This window comes from Simochromis diagramma, unplaced genomic scaffold (genome assembly GCF_900408965.1).
Source record: "Simochromis diagramma unplaced genomic scaffold, fSimDia1.1 OVJJ01000802.1, whole genome shotgun sequence".
NCBI lineage: Eukaryota > Metazoa > Chordata > Actinopteri > Cichliformes > Cichlidae > Simochromis > Simochromis diagramma.
In genome coordinates this window covers 17,293,226-17,310,273 of record NW_024387492.1, presented here as the reverse complement: position 1 = coordinate 17,310,273, position 17,048 = coordinate 17,293,226, and the positions used below count along the sequence as shown (strand labels likewise).

General features: G+C 40.8%; 2 protein-coding genes across 5 annotated transcripts; one reads left to right on the top strand and one right to left on the bottom strand.

Moving 5' to 3' along the window:
* Nucleotides 1-794: 794 nt before the first annotated feature.
* Nucleotides 795-5,006, bottom strand: nup43 (nucleoporin 43). Its single transcript, XM_040017507.1, has 8 exons — nucleotides 4,782-5,006; nucleotides 4,330-4,452; nucleotides 3,994-4,071; nucleotides 2,441-2,603; nucleotides 2,220-2,355; nucleotides 1,966-2,117; nucleotides 1,746-1,862; nucleotides 795-1,235 (listed from the first exon to the last, which is right to left on the bottom strand). The coding sequence occupies exons 1-8, from the start codon at nucleotides 4,899-4,901 to the stop codon at nucleotides 1,006-1,008; spliced, it is 1,119 nt and encodes a 372-aa protein (XP_039873441.1). The 5' UTR covers nucleotides 4,902-5,006; the 3' UTR covers nucleotides 795-1,005.
* Nucleotides 5,007-5,826: 820 nt separating this feature from the next.
* pcmt (protein-L-isoaspartate (D-aspartate) O-methyltransferase) lies at nucleotides 5,827-15,808 on the top strand. 4 transcript variants are annotated; one of them, XM_040017510.1, is made up of 8 exons: nucleotides 5,827-5,968; nucleotides 11,289-11,393; nucleotides 11,485-11,516; nucleotides 12,273-12,377; nucleotides 12,572-12,692; nucleotides 13,736-13,821; nucleotides 14,028-14,153; nucleotides 14,733-15,808. In XM_040017510.1, exons 1-8 carry the CDS (start codon nucleotides 5,914-5,916, stop codon nucleotides 14,736-14,738), a joined length of 636 nt encoding a protein of 211 aa, XP_039873444.1. In that variant the 5' UTR covers nucleotides 5,827-5,913; the 3' UTR covers nucleotides 14,739-15,808. The 4 variants fall into 4 exon arrangements, with proteins under 4 accessions (XP_039873444.1, XP_039873443.1, XP_039873442.1 ...); XM_040017509.1 differs by having other exon boundaries at nucleotides 5,828-5,968; nucleotides 14,028-14,255; XM_040017508.1 differs by having other exon boundaries at nucleotides 5,829-5,968; nucleotides 14,028-14,197.
* Nucleotides 15,809-17,048: the final 1,240 nt, after the last annotated feature.

The window sequence follows — 17,048 nt, the reverse complement described above, 5'->3', positions numbered from 1 at the left end:
AAAGTTTCGTTAACGTAAAAGAGCTTTTTTTTCTTCAATTGAGTTTAATTTCCCAGTGTATGGAAGTTCGTTTAAACCACTGAAGAAAAAAGCCTGTAAATCAAAATTTCGCGTTATTATCTTGAAATTTAGATTTAATAACTTGACTTATTGATTACTGACGCCAAATTTCGATACTTATCAATAGATTAAAAATTTTAGATACGCAACTCGAAATTCTGAGATAATCACTCCAAATATCATGGCATTATCTATTTATTTATTATAACTAAGTAATTATTTATCGATTTTGCTTTTTGTTTGTTTCTTTTAGGTTTAGTACGTTTTTATTGGCTTGGGTATTCGTTTGAGGTTTCCTTTTATTTTAGCACAGGGGTACTTGACATGGGAAAGATTTAAGATGGCTTGAAAACCCATTGCAATACACACACAACATTCTGCAAAGAAATTTTGGAGCCATGTAAAAATAGTTTTAGTAACCCTTAATTTAGGAGTGTTAAATATAGTGAGCCAGCAAAAGACAACCGAGTCTACTGGACACCTTTGGAAGATGTGAAGGAGGGCATATATTTTAGACTTAACTATATTTTCATAAATTTTAAATACATATTTGAGTAGGAACTTTAACTTTTAAAGCAGGCCTGGAAATAGCCCTGGGAAAACAGTAATCTAGATGCTGAGATAGAGCTGAAGTTGATCTTCTAAGAAGGTAATGAAAAGATGAGTGATTAACTTTCAATTTCTGTATTTATTAATAAATGGAAAAGAGAGAAAACAGCTCAAATGAGTCTTGAGACATTTCTATTAAGTATTTTTATTTTATAACTGTATTAAACGTCATCTGTACAAAAACCATTGTTGGGTTGAACTATTCTGCCTGTGATGAAAAAGACAAATAAACAAATAAAGCTAACAGTCCAGTATTTTACACTTCCTGTATGACCCTCAAGCTGACACCAAATGAACATCTTCATCCACATCCACTCTGAGGCACTAACATCGTTTTTAAACCGGGACCTGTCTGTTGACAAAAATAGCCTCTCCATCAGTGCCGCACACGAGACACGGACCGAGCACGTCCAGGCTGTTGACAGACAGCGTCTGGCTGGGCAGCATGTGAGTCGTCTCCAGGCGGCCTTTGCTGGAGTCTCCACTTAGCCAGGCGCTGATCAGGGGCTGCTTTCCTCCAGCTGGAGCCATTGCACTGCGGGAGACCATGCTGCTGTTTCTGCCCCCTAAAAATACAAAAACACTTATTACATTATGAACATAGAGGAATTAATACTATACTATATTTTATTGAGGAATAGTTTCCCAAGGAAATTTACAGGCCAACTTGTTAACTCCTGGCTGATTGAGTGTGAGACAGTGAACAGTACTAGGTGTAACTCTTGCCATTTTTACAGGTGTTCCACAAGGATCTATTCTTGGTCCTCTTTTATTTGCTCTGTACATAAACGACGAAGCAAAATGGGATGTCTACCAGCTGGAAGGTTGGTGGTTCAGTCCCTGGCTACTCCAGTTTGCATGCTGAAGTATCCTTGGGCAAGATACCGAACCGTGAATTGCCCCCGATGTACCAATCGGAGTGTGTATGTGTGCACAAATATTAGACAAGGTGCTTAGGTATAGGAAAAAAGCACATGTATGGATGTGTCTGTGTGATTCAAGTCATTCTGTAGGAAATTAAATTAGTTGGAAAATAGTGTAAAAACAATCATATTTATGCCATAAAACTGACTTGCCTTGTAAGAAGGAAGGCATGTCTGAATGGGAGGATGTCTCCCAGTGCAGCAGCGAGCCATCCTCTGAACATGTGAACAGGTGATCTGGGTTGGTTGGGTGGAAGTGGACCTCCCACACTGTCAGGAAAACCAAAAACATACGTATGAAACCATTATTTACACGCACAACATCTTTTAAATTTCAGTTTTAATACATCTTCCCACAATAAGCCGACTTTACTTTCAGCTGTGTGTGCCTCCATCAGTGAGAAGGGTGTGTTGCCTTGTCTCACATCCCACACACAGAGCATGCCATCCTGGCCTCCTGTGGCCACGATGTGCTGCTGGTTCGGATGTCTGTCCACGCAGTGTAAAGGAACTCGATCCCCTGACCTGGATGAACAGAAACCAACTCATCAGACTTGCTTATAATTGAAATAAACAGGAAGGAGAAAACAAAAAACTTTTAAGAATGCATTTTTTTAGAGCTCTTACAGGGACAGAATCTGTGACGGTGAGTTGCTTTGCTGTCTGAAGTCCCACAGTTTGAGCTGACCGATTGAGTTCACCGTCAAAATCTCTGTGGTCCTCAGATAAGTCACCGCATGGATTGTGCTGCTGTCGGCATTCTCTATCAAAGGTTAAACAGTCCAAGAAAGATCTTAGTTTCAACTTGTTTCACACAACTTAAAAATAACTCTGCTTCTTGAGCTCACCGATGACTCGAACCACTCCCTCCTGGTCAGCTCTGAAGACGACGATCCTGCCATCTTCACCCACTGTAACAATCTCCGGGCTGCTGCAGACGACGCCGGTGCAGGGAGCGTTGTCACAGGGATAACGATGTGCTCTCGCCCAGAGCTGAGACACCGAAATGGTCTGTAGGCAAGAGAATTGAAATGAAGTGAATCCAATGAATCCAATCCTACTGAGCAGTCTCTCATTCCCCTCCTGAATAAGGCTTCACTAAAACCTATTATAATTTAGTTTGATGACACGGCGGAGGTTCTCACCATATGTAAGGAGTTATAGCTGTACCGCTGTAGTTTCTTGGTTGAATCTTTGTGTTTAGTATTTTACACACAAATGTCTGGTTGCATACTTTTATTGTGAAGACGCTGACGAAAGTCTACACTTTGTTATCTCTAGTCAAGGGTTAAGAGTGAGGTCCAGTTCAGTTTACTGGTCTATTCTGGTTCGTTACAACATATTCCTGTTTTGCACAAGACTGACTTTAAAGATCATTACATAGCAATTATACAACAGTTTTAATTTCCTGATATTTTAGTTTAAATATATTTCGTTTAAAAATAAAAGCTCAGAGTAGAATCACCGCTGCTTTGTGTCGATCTGATCAGGATCATTTCGGAGGTTTTCGCGGCACGCACGACCGGGAGAGGGACCCTGGGATAGACCCAAAACCCGCGGGCCACTTTGTTAGGTACACCTGTTCAAGCGCTCGCTACAACAAAAAGATTTAACCTGCCAGTCGCATGGCTGCAACTCAGTGCATGTATGTAATCATGGTCACGACGACCTCCTGAAGTTCAAACTGATTATCAGAAAAGGGAAGAGAGGTGATTTAAGTTACTTTAACACGGCGTGGTTGTCATGGTGTCAGACAGGCTAGTTTGAATATTTCAGAAACTGCTGGTCTACTGGCATTTTCCTACACAACCATCTCTGGGGTTTAAAGAGTATGGTCTTAAAAAGATAAAATGTCCAGTGAATTACTGTCAGCTGAAGACAGGAAACCGAGGCTACAGTACACATGGGCTCAACAAAACTGGGCAACAGAGAACTGGGAAAAACATCACCTATTCTGATGAGTCTCGATTTTGGCTGCAGCATGCACAAGTTAAGGTCAGAATTTGGTGTAAAGAATGCAAAAGCAGACAGAGCCATCCTTCCTTGTATCAACAGGTCAAGCTGCTGGCTGAGTAATGGTCTCCAAAGTCACCAGATCTCAACTCAATGATACAAGAGAATTAGATCATGGATGGCCAGCTTGGAGTCAGCAAGGTGTGTATTAACAAATAGACTATTAAGTGTATCCCACCTGCACCAGGAGTACCTCAGGATCCACTAAGAGGAACTCAAAAGCACTGGTAGAGAAGAACACATTTGAAATAACATGCTTAGCCTGTTTCCTCCACTATCCAATATTGGATCATTTGAAGATGATGGATGGATTGGCTTTCTTCAATTTGGAGAACAAAGGTCATATCAAGCTCAACACGAGGCATCCATAAAACATGACATACAGCACCTGGCTGTTCTGGTGGTGTCGAAAGATGGTGACGGCTCCTGTTGATGATGCTGTGACTATTCTGTCCTGGTCCAAAAACTGCAAATACATGAAGGAAAACGGATCAGCCTTATTGTTGAAGTTGTTAGTCCCACAAATGGGAAGGATAAGACTAAATGTTCTGCAAAAATAAAAAGGTATTTTTATATACATGAGCGTGGTTTTAGTAAGACTAAGATTTCACAATAAAAGCCTAAAACAGTGATTTGAGTGCAAAGTAAAAAATAAAACGATTCACAACACCACAGCAGTTTTTAGACCTGGCTAATGAGCTACACATCGCAGTGAGTGGCTTACCTGGAGGTCAAGAACATCTCCATCATGCTTGTGTTCACATAAAAGCTGCGGGTCTCCTTCAAACCCATCTTCCATACCAGTGCTTAAATTACTCCCAATGGACCAAATAGAAATCCTGTTGTCCTGTGTGAGACACATTTGAGCTGGCTAAGTTAAATTTGAACACGTATTAGTCATTATAGATAACTGGCACGTATCAGTAAGTATCCTACTGTCTCCGTGAATTTGGAAAAATACCTGCCTTACTGTTGGAAAAAAAAATGTTAATCTATTACATTTATGTGGAGAAAGATGGCCGATATGTCACATTGTTGTTTATTACATGTCTTAAATTGTACTCTGATCGTTACAGCGTTTACAAGTCAGCCAAAGAGCAAAACACTTAAAATTCCGTTATCTTGCAAAGAAGTTTGGCGGGAGGTCCATTTTTTTAAAAGTGTCAACATGCCAACCTCGTTGTCCCATGAGCCCGTCGCAAAGATTTCTGGCAGTTGCAGATCCGAATGTGACACTGGCCGCCATTTCGTTTTGCTGATTTTCTGGGATACGTATTTAGCGTTTATACTCTCCATGGAACCAGATTTCTGCGTAAAATTAACGACCAACTACTGATGTTAGCTTAGCAATCATGGGTAAAACCAGAGCAAGGTACGCGCCTGCTGTCAAAGAACTAATTGACCGGAGAACTGCTACTCTTTGTATATCCGGTCTCATAGGGGGCGCTGGCGAGATGTTTCAGAACGAATGGGGCTCTAAGAAGCTCTAAATAAAAATGTAAATTTCGTTGGGTAAGCATTTTTCTTCTGGCAGACTTCATCATATTTACGATAGAGAGGATTAAAATGATAATTATGTCTATTGCAGTAAAATGTTCTTCTGTAAGTTTTAGGGATTTCAAAGGTCTGTGAGCTACATTGCAGGTAGCTGCCATTTTGACTCCAGGCATGATAGTTTCCCTAAGTAATTCCAAACAGCATTAAAAAATATTTTATTTATTTTGAAAATATTATCGATGCGTATTTGCAAAAAACAGAAAAATATCTCCGCATTATTGTCTGGAAGAAGAGGTACATTCTTATTGTATCTAATTAGCCAATCAGCTCATTTGTGTACAAAGGTTTTATTTCGAAGGGGAAGAGTTGTCTTGGATAATCTCTGGCACCTACTAAATCGTATGTAACTACGGTAACCCAGTGAGACCAAATTCAGCGTTTCTCACATTGTTTGCTATTTCCCGCCACCTAGCGGCCGCTACCTGTCCTAACTGCGGCAAATCTGCGTTAAGCACAGTGCGGAATGTGGCTTTGCCCTTGCATCAAACACCGTGCTTGGACACATATCTTATAAAACAGATCAACTTTTATGAATTAAAGGGTAGTGCTGTGTGTGTGGTGGGGTGTGTCTGAAAGGGGGACTCGCCGTAAACAAAACAACAACAAAAAAATAAAAATCAATCGGATGGCCGGTGACGTATCCGCCGCTCCGCCGTCCGCTCTGGAGGTTGTCAGCTTCATCGGCAAAACGGTCGGCGCAGGCGCGGCACTGACAGCTGCTGTCTACTTACTCCGCAAAGTCTGCTTAATAATGGCCTGGAAATCAGGAGGAGCCAGCCACGCAGAGCTCGTCAACAACCTCCGCAGTGAGTCTGCATGTTTTTCTAAAAAAAAGCGGCGGCGGTGGCAGCGACGCTTTTGCAGATGCGTCGCCTGTAAATGGTTTAGTTTGGACGTTTAAGGTTAGCACAGAAGCTGGCTGGTTGCTAAGCTATGTGGTATGTTGTTGTTGACCTAGCAGCAACTCTCTCCACCCCTTTCCCAATTCACGCAAGGTAAAGATGCATCCCTTGCTGCGTTTGCAAATAACCAAGCCAACTCTTAGCACTCTAATGACCTCTCCTTTGTTTGCAGTCAAGGGATTTTTTGTGCAGCTAGAGCTTTTCGGCGAAGGTAGCTTAGCCTGCTAGCTCTATGTGCGTCATTTGGGACGCTGAAAGCCAAACGGCAGCGGCCCTGCCCACATCCACTAACGGCTGCCCGTGTGTCGTCCACTTTCACGCTGAATGGCAGTGACAGCTGTGCATGCAAAAGCTCAGTTCGTATCGGTGGGTGAGTGAAAATGGCAGCTTGCTGTGTCACAGCTGCGGTGGGAGCAGTGACTCAGTGCTACTACGATCGATCCCATCAATCCCACATGGTTCAGTCATGCTGTCATGAGGTAGCGCGAAACTTAGTCACTGACAGCTCTGCGCAGGCATGTTTCCCGCAGGCATGTTTCCCACAGGCATTTCTGTAGACCAGAGAGCCCACTTTTGATATAAGGTTATCTCCCAGGGCTATTTATAAGCTTTGCAGCTCAGCATATCATTACAAGCTTTAAGCTTTTGGCCGAAAGCTCTGTCGTTTGGGCCTTGCAGGGGAAATGTGCTTCACAAAGGAACAGTAAACCAGGGGTTTTCTGACTCCAAACAGTCGTTCTGGGGTTGTTTAGTACAAGTTTGTGCATGTTTGTTTTATTTGGTTATTAATAGCAATATCGTTGAAAAATATTTTTTTAATCACGACCCTGGTAACTTTCCTTTGATGGATGGCCAAAACGTCTTTGGGTTTTTATTTGTAATATGCAGGGAAAAAACGGTAAACACGACTACAACAAAACTGATAACAGGAAAGGGGGAAGCAATTATACCAAGTGTGCAAAACGCGCAGAAGTGCTAAAGTAGCAGCTGAGATATGGTCAGTTTAGAGTGTAGGTGAGACAGAAAAAGAGAAAAACCCATGAAACATCAACAAAATAAATACAATAAATAATATAATAGGTACAACAACATTAAAGCAGATAACATAAAAAAACAATTACAAAATAGATTAAATAATGAAGTAAATATTTAAAAAAAGGCCCTGGTTAGATCATAAAATAGAAATAAATCTACAAAAAGGAACAGACTAATCAGTGAATACAAATAAACTCATGCAGTGCTTAAAAAAAAAAAAAAAAAATCAGCAGAATTGCACCCCTCCCAATCTGTGACCCTGATAAGGATAAGCCAAAGAGGATGGAAAATAGTAGTTAAAATAAATGAAGTAAATAACATTAATGTCTATAAAGCATTCTCAGTGAAAAAGCCAGACAGAAAAGGACAATTTGAAGTTTTGAACACTTCCAGCTCCTCTTGTGTCAGTGTTATAAACTAAAAAAAATTTAGGCATGAGCAAATCAAATCCTAGTTAAAGAGACCGAAGCCGGTGCCAACATTTCTGAATCTGTAGGAACACCCCTGACATATTTCTGGGTTCATAAATGAGCCCACACAGCTTTCCATTACTCCATTATCTTTGCTGCAACAATGAAACCATTGTTTTATATCTAAAAACACAAACACACAATAAAAAAAGGAAAACCTTTTCACGATTAAAACTACGCCAATTAAAGGTTCATACTTGGGGGGGAAAAAAACCCTACAACCTTTTAAGTAATTTTCTTTTCTTGAACTTTCATTTATTTGTTTTCAGTTGAATTAATTAATGTGAATTAAACTAAAAACGCCACCGGCTGCTGGGGAGTGGATTTGGGCTTTTATGGATGGAAACAAAGGACATAATTACTGCGGAACAGAAGAAGACGCGGTGATTTGTTTATTGCGATTGTCTTGTTTTAATAAGCTTTGGAAGCCAAAATTCTCATTAACATTAAATTTTGCTTACATGCCGAGCTCTAGCTGGACCTTTTCAAGCTGTAACCTCTGCAAAACCAAGCTTGTTGTCAAGAAAAACACCCAAATATTTGTAGCTCGACACCTTGATAAGTGTTGGTGGTGTGACTGTTGACCTTTTCGTAAAAAAAATCATGTCTTTTCACTTTTGAAATGATCCAGCTCCTTACCTTCAAGAAGCCTGATGATAACTGAGTCATCAGCTAATTTTATGTTTCTATAACTGCTGCAGGACTCATTATTGTACATGATGATAAGTTTCATTATTAACAAAAACTTGCACCTGGTGATATTAATATGGCTTTAGTCCATATTAATGGTGTTATGAATTTAACTGGGAACACTTACTGGAAATAGAAGCATAAAAAGCAACAACATATAAAAAGAGTCAGGATTACCTTACCTAACCAAAGTCTGTGTACTTGCTTGTTATTTTGGGGTGTTTGCTGAAAAGAAAAAGTTCCTTTTAATGATAATTACATCAAATTAACTGAATTAGCCTTAGCATTAAAACCCTTTTTTTAGTGAATCTGTACAAAAAATACATTTTGTATTAGTCTGGTGCAAACTGAAGTGAGCTCAGTGTAAAGTTTTACCTGTGTGGTCATTACTCGCTCCACTTAACTGGACACTGACCCATTTAGACACATGAATGGCTTGAAGTTAACCTGAGTTTGCGTAAACTGCATTTAAGCAGGTCACACGCAGGACGCATGCTAATTCCTGAGTTCTTCATTGTCTCTGTCCTCCTGGTCAGCACTCAGGACCGGTCAGAAGCTTATTTGTTTGATGCTGAACGAGTCATTCGTCTTTAAAGTTCAGCAACTAGTCCTGTGCTCTAGGAAATGTGAAGCATGCCTCTAAGTTGTTCACCTTGTGGGTTTCAATTTTAGAAACAGTGTGAAGTTGGAGTGTTTGCTTTGTGAATAATTAAGGATGGGAGGATCGTGGCTTGAAATGAGCCATTAGATATTAGTTGTAGATGTTCGCCTGGCAGCTTGTCTGGTTTCTGTGTAATGTATCCTAAAGTGGCTCATGGATCAGAGGGTGAGGGGAGTTGGTGATGACAGCAGAGCCGGCTGTCGTTGGCTTTTTCCTGCCTCTGGCACTCACTGCTAAAGGATCCCGTTAGGAGGGATTATTGTGAAGACGCTTCTTCACGAAGCTTTTTTGTTTGTTTCTTTGGTGGCCTGTCTGTAAGCTTTGGCGTTTCTCTGCTGCACACATACTGGTCAGCACATATGGGTCACAGCCTGTGTTTAGGCTGCCATTTCTGCATTTTCTTCTTTGACAGTAGTCAAAAAAAAATGCTTACTTTGATTTTCTTTGCTTTTTTTTTTCTTTGGTTTGCAACTTCATCGTCATCATGCACATTCTCATCTTCCTTCATCTTATCTTCCCCGAGAAGAAATGCTCAGTGCGTCATAGGAACTCTCCTTTCAGCTCAAGCTTATTGCAGCATAATTAAGGATTGGTTCAGGCTCCTCTGATCCAGCTCTAACTCTGTTTTGTCAAAAAGGAAAGCTTTAAGTCCAACCTTAAAAGTAAAGAAGGGTGTCTGTCTCTTGAAGCCAAACTGGGTGCTCATATTGGAAAGCTCTGCCTCCCATTCAACTTTCAGAAATCAATGAAGGGGCCAATGAAGACAAGCTGATATGGGAGAAACATGACCTGTCTTTCTGGTCCTGGTTGGCTCTCATGTAACATGGTGTATACTTTACCCCACTTCTTTCTTAAAAACAAGATCCAAGTTGAATTTCATAACCAGGGATGGAGATGGAGGGACCTGATTCGCTCAGGCAACACCTAAAAGGAGCAGCTGAAAGCATAAGAAAACATCATCTTACTTTTGCCTTGCAATTGTCACCTGGTTGTACAAACCCCAATGCAGAGGCGTTGTGTCCCACAGTGTGACAACCACAGTTTTCCCTGCTGTGACGTCTGTTTATAGCTAAACAGACGCAGTGAGCTGAGCCTTCACGTTGCACATTTCATCATGTAAACATTCATTTCTGCCTTAAAACACCAAATTAGAAAAATTTTCCCACGATGGCTTCAAACATCCAGACATGTGTGAGTGATCTTGGTGTTGACCAAAATAATTGTAATTTTGCCAGTAATCCTGATTTATTTCTTTACTTTTTTCTCCTGATCATCTTTGGTATATTTTTTGAAAAACACGATCATACATGCCTAATGGGTTGATAAAGCGTGTTTGTCTTCCATATAAACAAGGGTTTTGGCCTTCCCTCAAATTAAAATCACCAGACTCATAAGAATATTTGCTTAATTCACTTAACTCATTCACTGCCAGCCATTTTCAAATCAGGTAACTCCCCACTGCCAGGGTTTTTGAGCATTTTTACTCATTTTTGAAGAGCCACAGAAAACTGTGTGTTATGATCATATAAACGCTGAACCTACCTAAATGAAGAACAGACTCTCTTCTTTCATCCAAAAAAAAAAAAGCTTGTTTCTACCATTTTCCATTCTTTAGTAATCAGCTGTAGAAGAGAGGTGGGTTCCACCAAAAATGCCTGTTTTGACCAAAAAAAGGGAGAAAACGAGCTTTTTGTGAAAAATACATTTCAAGCAGAAAAGTGCCTTTGACACTAATATTTCTTGCTTTGTGACACCTCTAACATATAAAATAGTTTTTCACTTCTATAAAACAGAAATAACACTGAGAAAGGTTATGTTTTATCAAAACAATTTATTTACAAATATATGAAAAAATAAAATGTACATAGTGAAACATTTATTCACAATGAATAATTCATTGCCTCCCATTGAAAAACGTAATTGACGTCTATAGACGTCAATGGCAGTGAATGAGTTAAGCATGAAGCATGTGTTTATGTATCTTAATGGTCAGAAATAACAGAAAATACTCGTATTTCCCTGGACTAAGGCAACACAGATGTTTTTCTTTAACTTTGTGTGGACTGCTTGTACTTAGATGTGTAGTCACCCCCTTGAAACTTTGTTCTGAGCCAGGAAGAATAATAAATACCTGATAAATTACTATACTTTACTGCAGTGATGCAAAAATATGAAAATCCAGTAGTTTGTTAGAGCAGTCCTGTTCATGATTTGGAAAAATGAGGCTATGTACTAGTAAAAGTAGTTTATTGTTGTGAATTTGCTGTCTCATATCTCTATATTGTGTCCTCCTTCATTCTTTTTTCCTGTCTGATTCTGCTGCGGGATTATGTAACATATATATATCTTGTTCTTTTTGCCTCCTCAGAAAATGGCATTATTAAATCTGACAAGGTCTACGAAGTCATGCTTGCCACAGACCGAGCACATTTCTCTAGGCTTCACCCTTACATGGACTCGCCGCAGTCAATAGGTACGTCTGCTTGTGTACTCGCTCGCGCATCGCCGCACGGAGATCTGAGATTCAAACTAACCAAACCTACTTCCTGTCTTTTAACCAAAAGGCTATCAAGCGACCATCAGCGCCCCACACATGGTAGGACTTTAAAGACTTTCAGACATTTCTGCTCCCTGTGAATCACAGCTTTGAATGGTTTTGTTGTTGTTATTGTGAAGCTTGGTCCCATTCAGTCATTCCTAATCATCTATTTTTAGTAGATAACAGTAGCAGTTAACCAAATCCTCACAGTTTTGTGCATTTGTGCTCATTGTTGGCATGTTTCAGTCGAGTAATAGAAGCTTAAAGTGGATCCGTTATGTTTTTCCTTATTTGCTGCTGTTGATGGCACGGGAGATGCCCATTAAACATGCCCAGGGTTTTTTTTTGTTTGTTTTTATTCTACTTTTTGTTCTGGATGATGTCACAGAGAACGATGTTTCCCAGATGTTAGCTTTTTATTGAGGTTTTTGTTCATTTATTTTTATTGTTATTTATTTTTTTGCAGAACTAATCATTTACACCTGTAGTTCCCAGGAAGGTCGCGTGAAACTTTATGGCGTCTGTGGCAGTAAATCATGGCAGCAGCCTCTTATAACCCTTTTCTATTAGTATCATCTCGACTTGGGAAGTTGGCTTAAAGGGAGAGGAGCTAAAACGACTTGTTTCAGACAGAAGGAATCGTACAAAGCTACAAGAATAATACATATGGAGCTGAGGATGAGCAGGATAGGTCCACTTTAAGCATGAAAAACTGAAACAAGCCTCACAGATGGCCTGCGCTGGGAACCGTGTGTTAGCCTGTGCTGTGTGAGTGATGGGTTGAAATGCTATTGTCTCGTTTTGCCTCCCCAGCACGCCTATGCCCTGGAGCTTCTACATGACCAGTTGTATGAGGGAGCGAAGGCTCTGGACGTCGGCTCCGGCAGTGGGATCCTGTCGGTTTGCTTCGCACGAATGGTGAGCCACACACGCGACGGGTAAACACAAACGACTTCTCTTTGGTGGCATTGTTAATTAATTGAGCTGATTGATCCACTAATATGTCAACCAATCGATGAAAATCAATCAGATGGACTGCGTTGAACATTGTGAACGTCGCGATTGAACTGAGCGCTCCCCCCACCCTCTCTTCATCCCTCTGCGCTTTACAGGTAGGTCCTAAAGGGAAAGTTATAGGAATCGATCACATCAAAGAGCTGGTAGATGATTCTATAAACAACGTGAAGAAAGATGACCCCAGTTTGATAACATCGGGCCGAGTCAAGCTAATAGGTAAGACATCGCGGATGAAAGCTTTATATCTTTGTTTTTTCAGCAGACGTTTGTGGGTTTTGAGGAAGGGCTGCTGCTTCCTTGATCCGACCGAACAGCAGACAGTTTAATGTTCCCCGGTGGAGAAAAAGGCAGCAGTCAGTAAACAGCATGCAGCTCTAAATAATTGAGCAGTGAGGACTTTTACCTCCTCTGAAGGGGGGTTCAAGAGCAGTTCAGTGAGGGGATTAATAAGAGCAGTGATGCTTATTTTTTCATTTCTCTGTTTTGTCTTTCATTTCGTAAATCACTTTTTACTGTATGTGATTACAGGTGGTTGTCGGTTTTATTAATAGCAGTGCCTTTGTTGATTTATGTTTTCTTGGTCGCATTCTTTATCAGTTCTCTTTTGGATTCCTAATCGGTTTTCTGTGGTTAGGCCTCTGCAGGTTTTCACCATCAGCGCAGCTGTTTTGTTTTTACTCGGTCTGAAGAAATGGCATGCACATGATTCAGGTTTGCAGAAGCTGCTCTGCCATGAGTCTGATTTCATTGTTTTATGTTGCACAACTGTTGGCAGTTGCCAGCAGCGACTAGTGGAGTCTGATAGATGGGCAGCCTGGATTTCAGACCTTATTCTGAAATCTTTCTGTATTTAGTCTGTTAATAACGGCACATACGGGTAAAAAAAAATACTCGCAACTGGGAGATAAAAAGAAGCAGACCAAAAAAGATTTGTCTGCTGATTGATTAGGTAAAACACAACTAATGATATTTAATGGCAAAGTAAAATTAGAGACACCCTTTGAGTCTATAAATGTAAATAAACAAAAGCAATCTGTGATATGAAAGTAACTCCCAGCCCTAAAATACTGAAATATACTAATATTGAGATGCAGTTTTATCAGCATTACTCGGCTATTTCTGGCTTCTCAGATCAGGTAAATTGTTATAAATGTCAGATGCAGCATTGGGCAAGTAATGTGTGTCGTCCCACCCTGTGGGGACATCCATCAGTGTTTTCAGTGCGACAGCTTGTGACTGACGTTCTGCTGCTGTTTCAGTGGGAGACGGGCGATTGGGCTACACTGAGGAGGCGCCGTATGATGCCATCCACGTTGGCGCAGCTGCACCCACCGTTCCCCAAGCTGTGAGTGTCTCTGAATTCTGCTGAGCACATTGTTACCCTTTACTTTACAACAAAGGCTGGATACCTAAACTGTAAACCTGCTTCATATTTAATTTAGTGTGTTTTTATATCTGATCCAGTATGACTGTATCTAAATAGAATCCCTGGAATGTATTTTTAAAGCTGACTTGCTGTCCACCGCTGCCTCTCCCTTCTGCCTCCCTCAGCTTCTGGACCAGTTGAAGCCCGGCGGGCGGCTGATCCTGCCCGTAGGTCCGGCGGGGGGAAATCAGATGCTGGAGCAATATGACAAGATGGAGGATGGCAGCACCAAAATGAAGCCCTTGATGGGGGTGATTTATGTGCCTTTAACAGACAAAGACAAGCAGTGGTCCAGGTGGAAGTGACTTCCTTGTCCCTCTCCTTCCCCCCCTCTCCTTCTCACAGTGGCAAAGGTGAAATGGTGTGGCTTGGAGCAAGGCAATGGATCACAAGGGGCTGCATTTTGCTGCTTGTTGACATTTTTTTGCTTCTTCCATACCATACCAACTAGCTGCACGTTTCCTTCATCTTCTTTTAACCCCCGTAGCTCTAAATTGGTCTCAATAAAAGCTGCCTGATTAATGCACTCTGCTCTGTTTCAAACATGAGGGAATGAGCTGAAATCACAGCAGGTTGAAGGCACATGATTGGTTTTCAGGAGCATGACTGCTTTGCCAATTTGGAAGCTTATTACCCAACTTCAACTCAACTACTTTATCTGATAATCTTTGAAAGATGAAAACAACTTTTCTAATGACGTTTTATCTTAACATGTTGCATGTGGTCTTCTCTTTTAACTCTGTTTGCATGACAGCAAGATTTCTGCTTGTTTTTCTTGCACCTTGCCTCAATTTTTGTGTGTTCTAATATTTAAAATGTGTTTCTCACAGGGATGAACTTTGAAGAGGAACGCAGTCCATAATCCACCTTTTAAGTTTGAACCTGGAGAAAACTTGGAATGGGTCGGACAGCCCTTGACATTTTGTTCAAAGCATAACAAATGTGCTCTTTTTTTTGTTTTGTTTTGTTTTGTTTGTTTGTTTAATTCTAACAACGGACTAGAGTTTCACATTTGATGACGGCCCTGAGGGGCTGCGAGGAAAGACTGCTTGACGCTCTGCACAGAAATATCGGAGAGAGATTTATTGTTTTTGTTTTCCAGATCTGCATCCTTTTTGGTTTGTGTTCGTTTTAACCGCTGGACTTTTAGTTTTTTCTTTGTTTTTTCTTTTTGTGGTTTCACCATTTGATTTGCAGTCAAACATTTTTCACAGCATTACATTTCAGCAGCATCAAAGCTGAATGCAGGAGGAACCCCGGACAACCAAGACGAAGAACGCCTGAGCCTGTTAGATAAATCACCTAGCTACAGTCTGTGTGTGTGTGGATCATAAAAACTGTAGACTTCTCTGCTAAAGTATCAGCTTTCTTCCCGTGGCATCAGTGTTAAGAACACAAACACACACATAAATTAACACACAAAGGCTGATGTAAACCCCCACCACCACACACACACACACACACACACACACACACACACACACACATCTTGTTTGATCTGCAGCACTCTTAGATCGTTCTACACGTAAAATAAGTATCGGATCGTACCGAACATACTCCGAAGGGAGCAGAGCACTAATGACACAGACACATACGCACGCACATACAGGGCTGTGCTTTCCACTTTGATGTGTTGCTTTCTGCCGCTGGTTTCCATTAACAATTTGTGCAGGCTCCTCTGGTGACTGACACTAAATGGGGAAAGTCACTGCTTTGCCAAAATAAACTCCAACAATATAAAGCAAATGAATGTCTGTTTTCTTGATGAAAAAAAATCATGAAATTAAAAAAAAGCACATTTTATTTTGGGTGATCTGAGTGATGGATTATATTTGGCTTTCACAGTTGCTGGAATGGCATAAAAATAAAGAGATGCTTATGTTTTTGTCTGCCTTTTGTTATTGAATCTTTTTTGTACAAGTCTTATTTGCACTTGCTAGACAGTGTTAGGTACACCTTACTAATCCTGGGTTTTCCTTCAGAGATAACTTAATTCTTTGGATTCAACGAGGTGCTGGAAACACTAATCAGAGATTTTAAACTGATAGCATCGCACGGTCACGCATCCATGGTGTGAATCACCCGTTTCACCACATATCAAAGGTGTTCTATTGGATTAGGAACTGGTGACTGTTGAGGACATGCAAATCATGTTCAAGAAACTAGTTTGAGATGATTTGTGACACGGTGTGTTATTCTGCATGAAGGAGGTGGTTCAGAGGAATGGAGATGATCACAAACCATATTCGGGTATGCTGTGGTGTTTGAATAGAAGAACCTTAATAGAAGAAAACATCTTCAACATCATTACGCCACCACCAGCAGCCTGAAGCTTTGATACGAGGCAGGATAGAGCCATGCTTTCATGTTATTTATGCTAAATTCTGATCCTAACATTCAAATGTGACAGCAGTAATCAAGACTCATCACATCTATTCAATACGATTTATTCATAGAGCGCCAAATCACAACAACAGTTGCCTCAAGGCACTTTAGATAGACCCTACAATATTACATAAAGCACTGGTGAGCATCAGGTGATGCTTTTAGAGTATTCTATTGACTAATTGTGATGAGTCTCTGCCAACTGTAGCATCAGTTTTCTGTTCTTAGCTGACAGTAGTGGCACCCAGAATGGTCTGCTGATATAGTCCATTTGCTTCAATGTGTGATTCAGAGATACCGGGGGTGTAATGAGTGGTTATTGGAGTTGCTATTGCCTTCTTTTCAGGTCAAAGCAGTCTGGCCATTCTCTGATATCACAATGCATTTCTACCCAGAGAATTGCTGCTCACTGGATAGTTTCTGTTTTTCAGACCATTCTCTAAACCCTAGAGATGGTGGTTTGGGGAAACTCCCAGATCAGCAGTTCCTGAAATACTCTGATGAGCCCATCAGTCACCAGCAAACATGCTACATTCAAAGTCACTTTAATGGCCTTTCTTCCCCGTTGTGATGCTCAGTTTGAACCTCAGAAGTGTTGTCCTGACCACATCAAAATTCCTAAATCCACTGAGTTGCTTGCAGTGATTGGCTGATTTGCAATAAGGAGCAGCTGAACAGGTGTACCTAATAACGGAGCAGATGAGTGAGTAAGTTAGTACTAAATCTAGAATCGGTTCCATGTACGGCCACAATAGAAGACA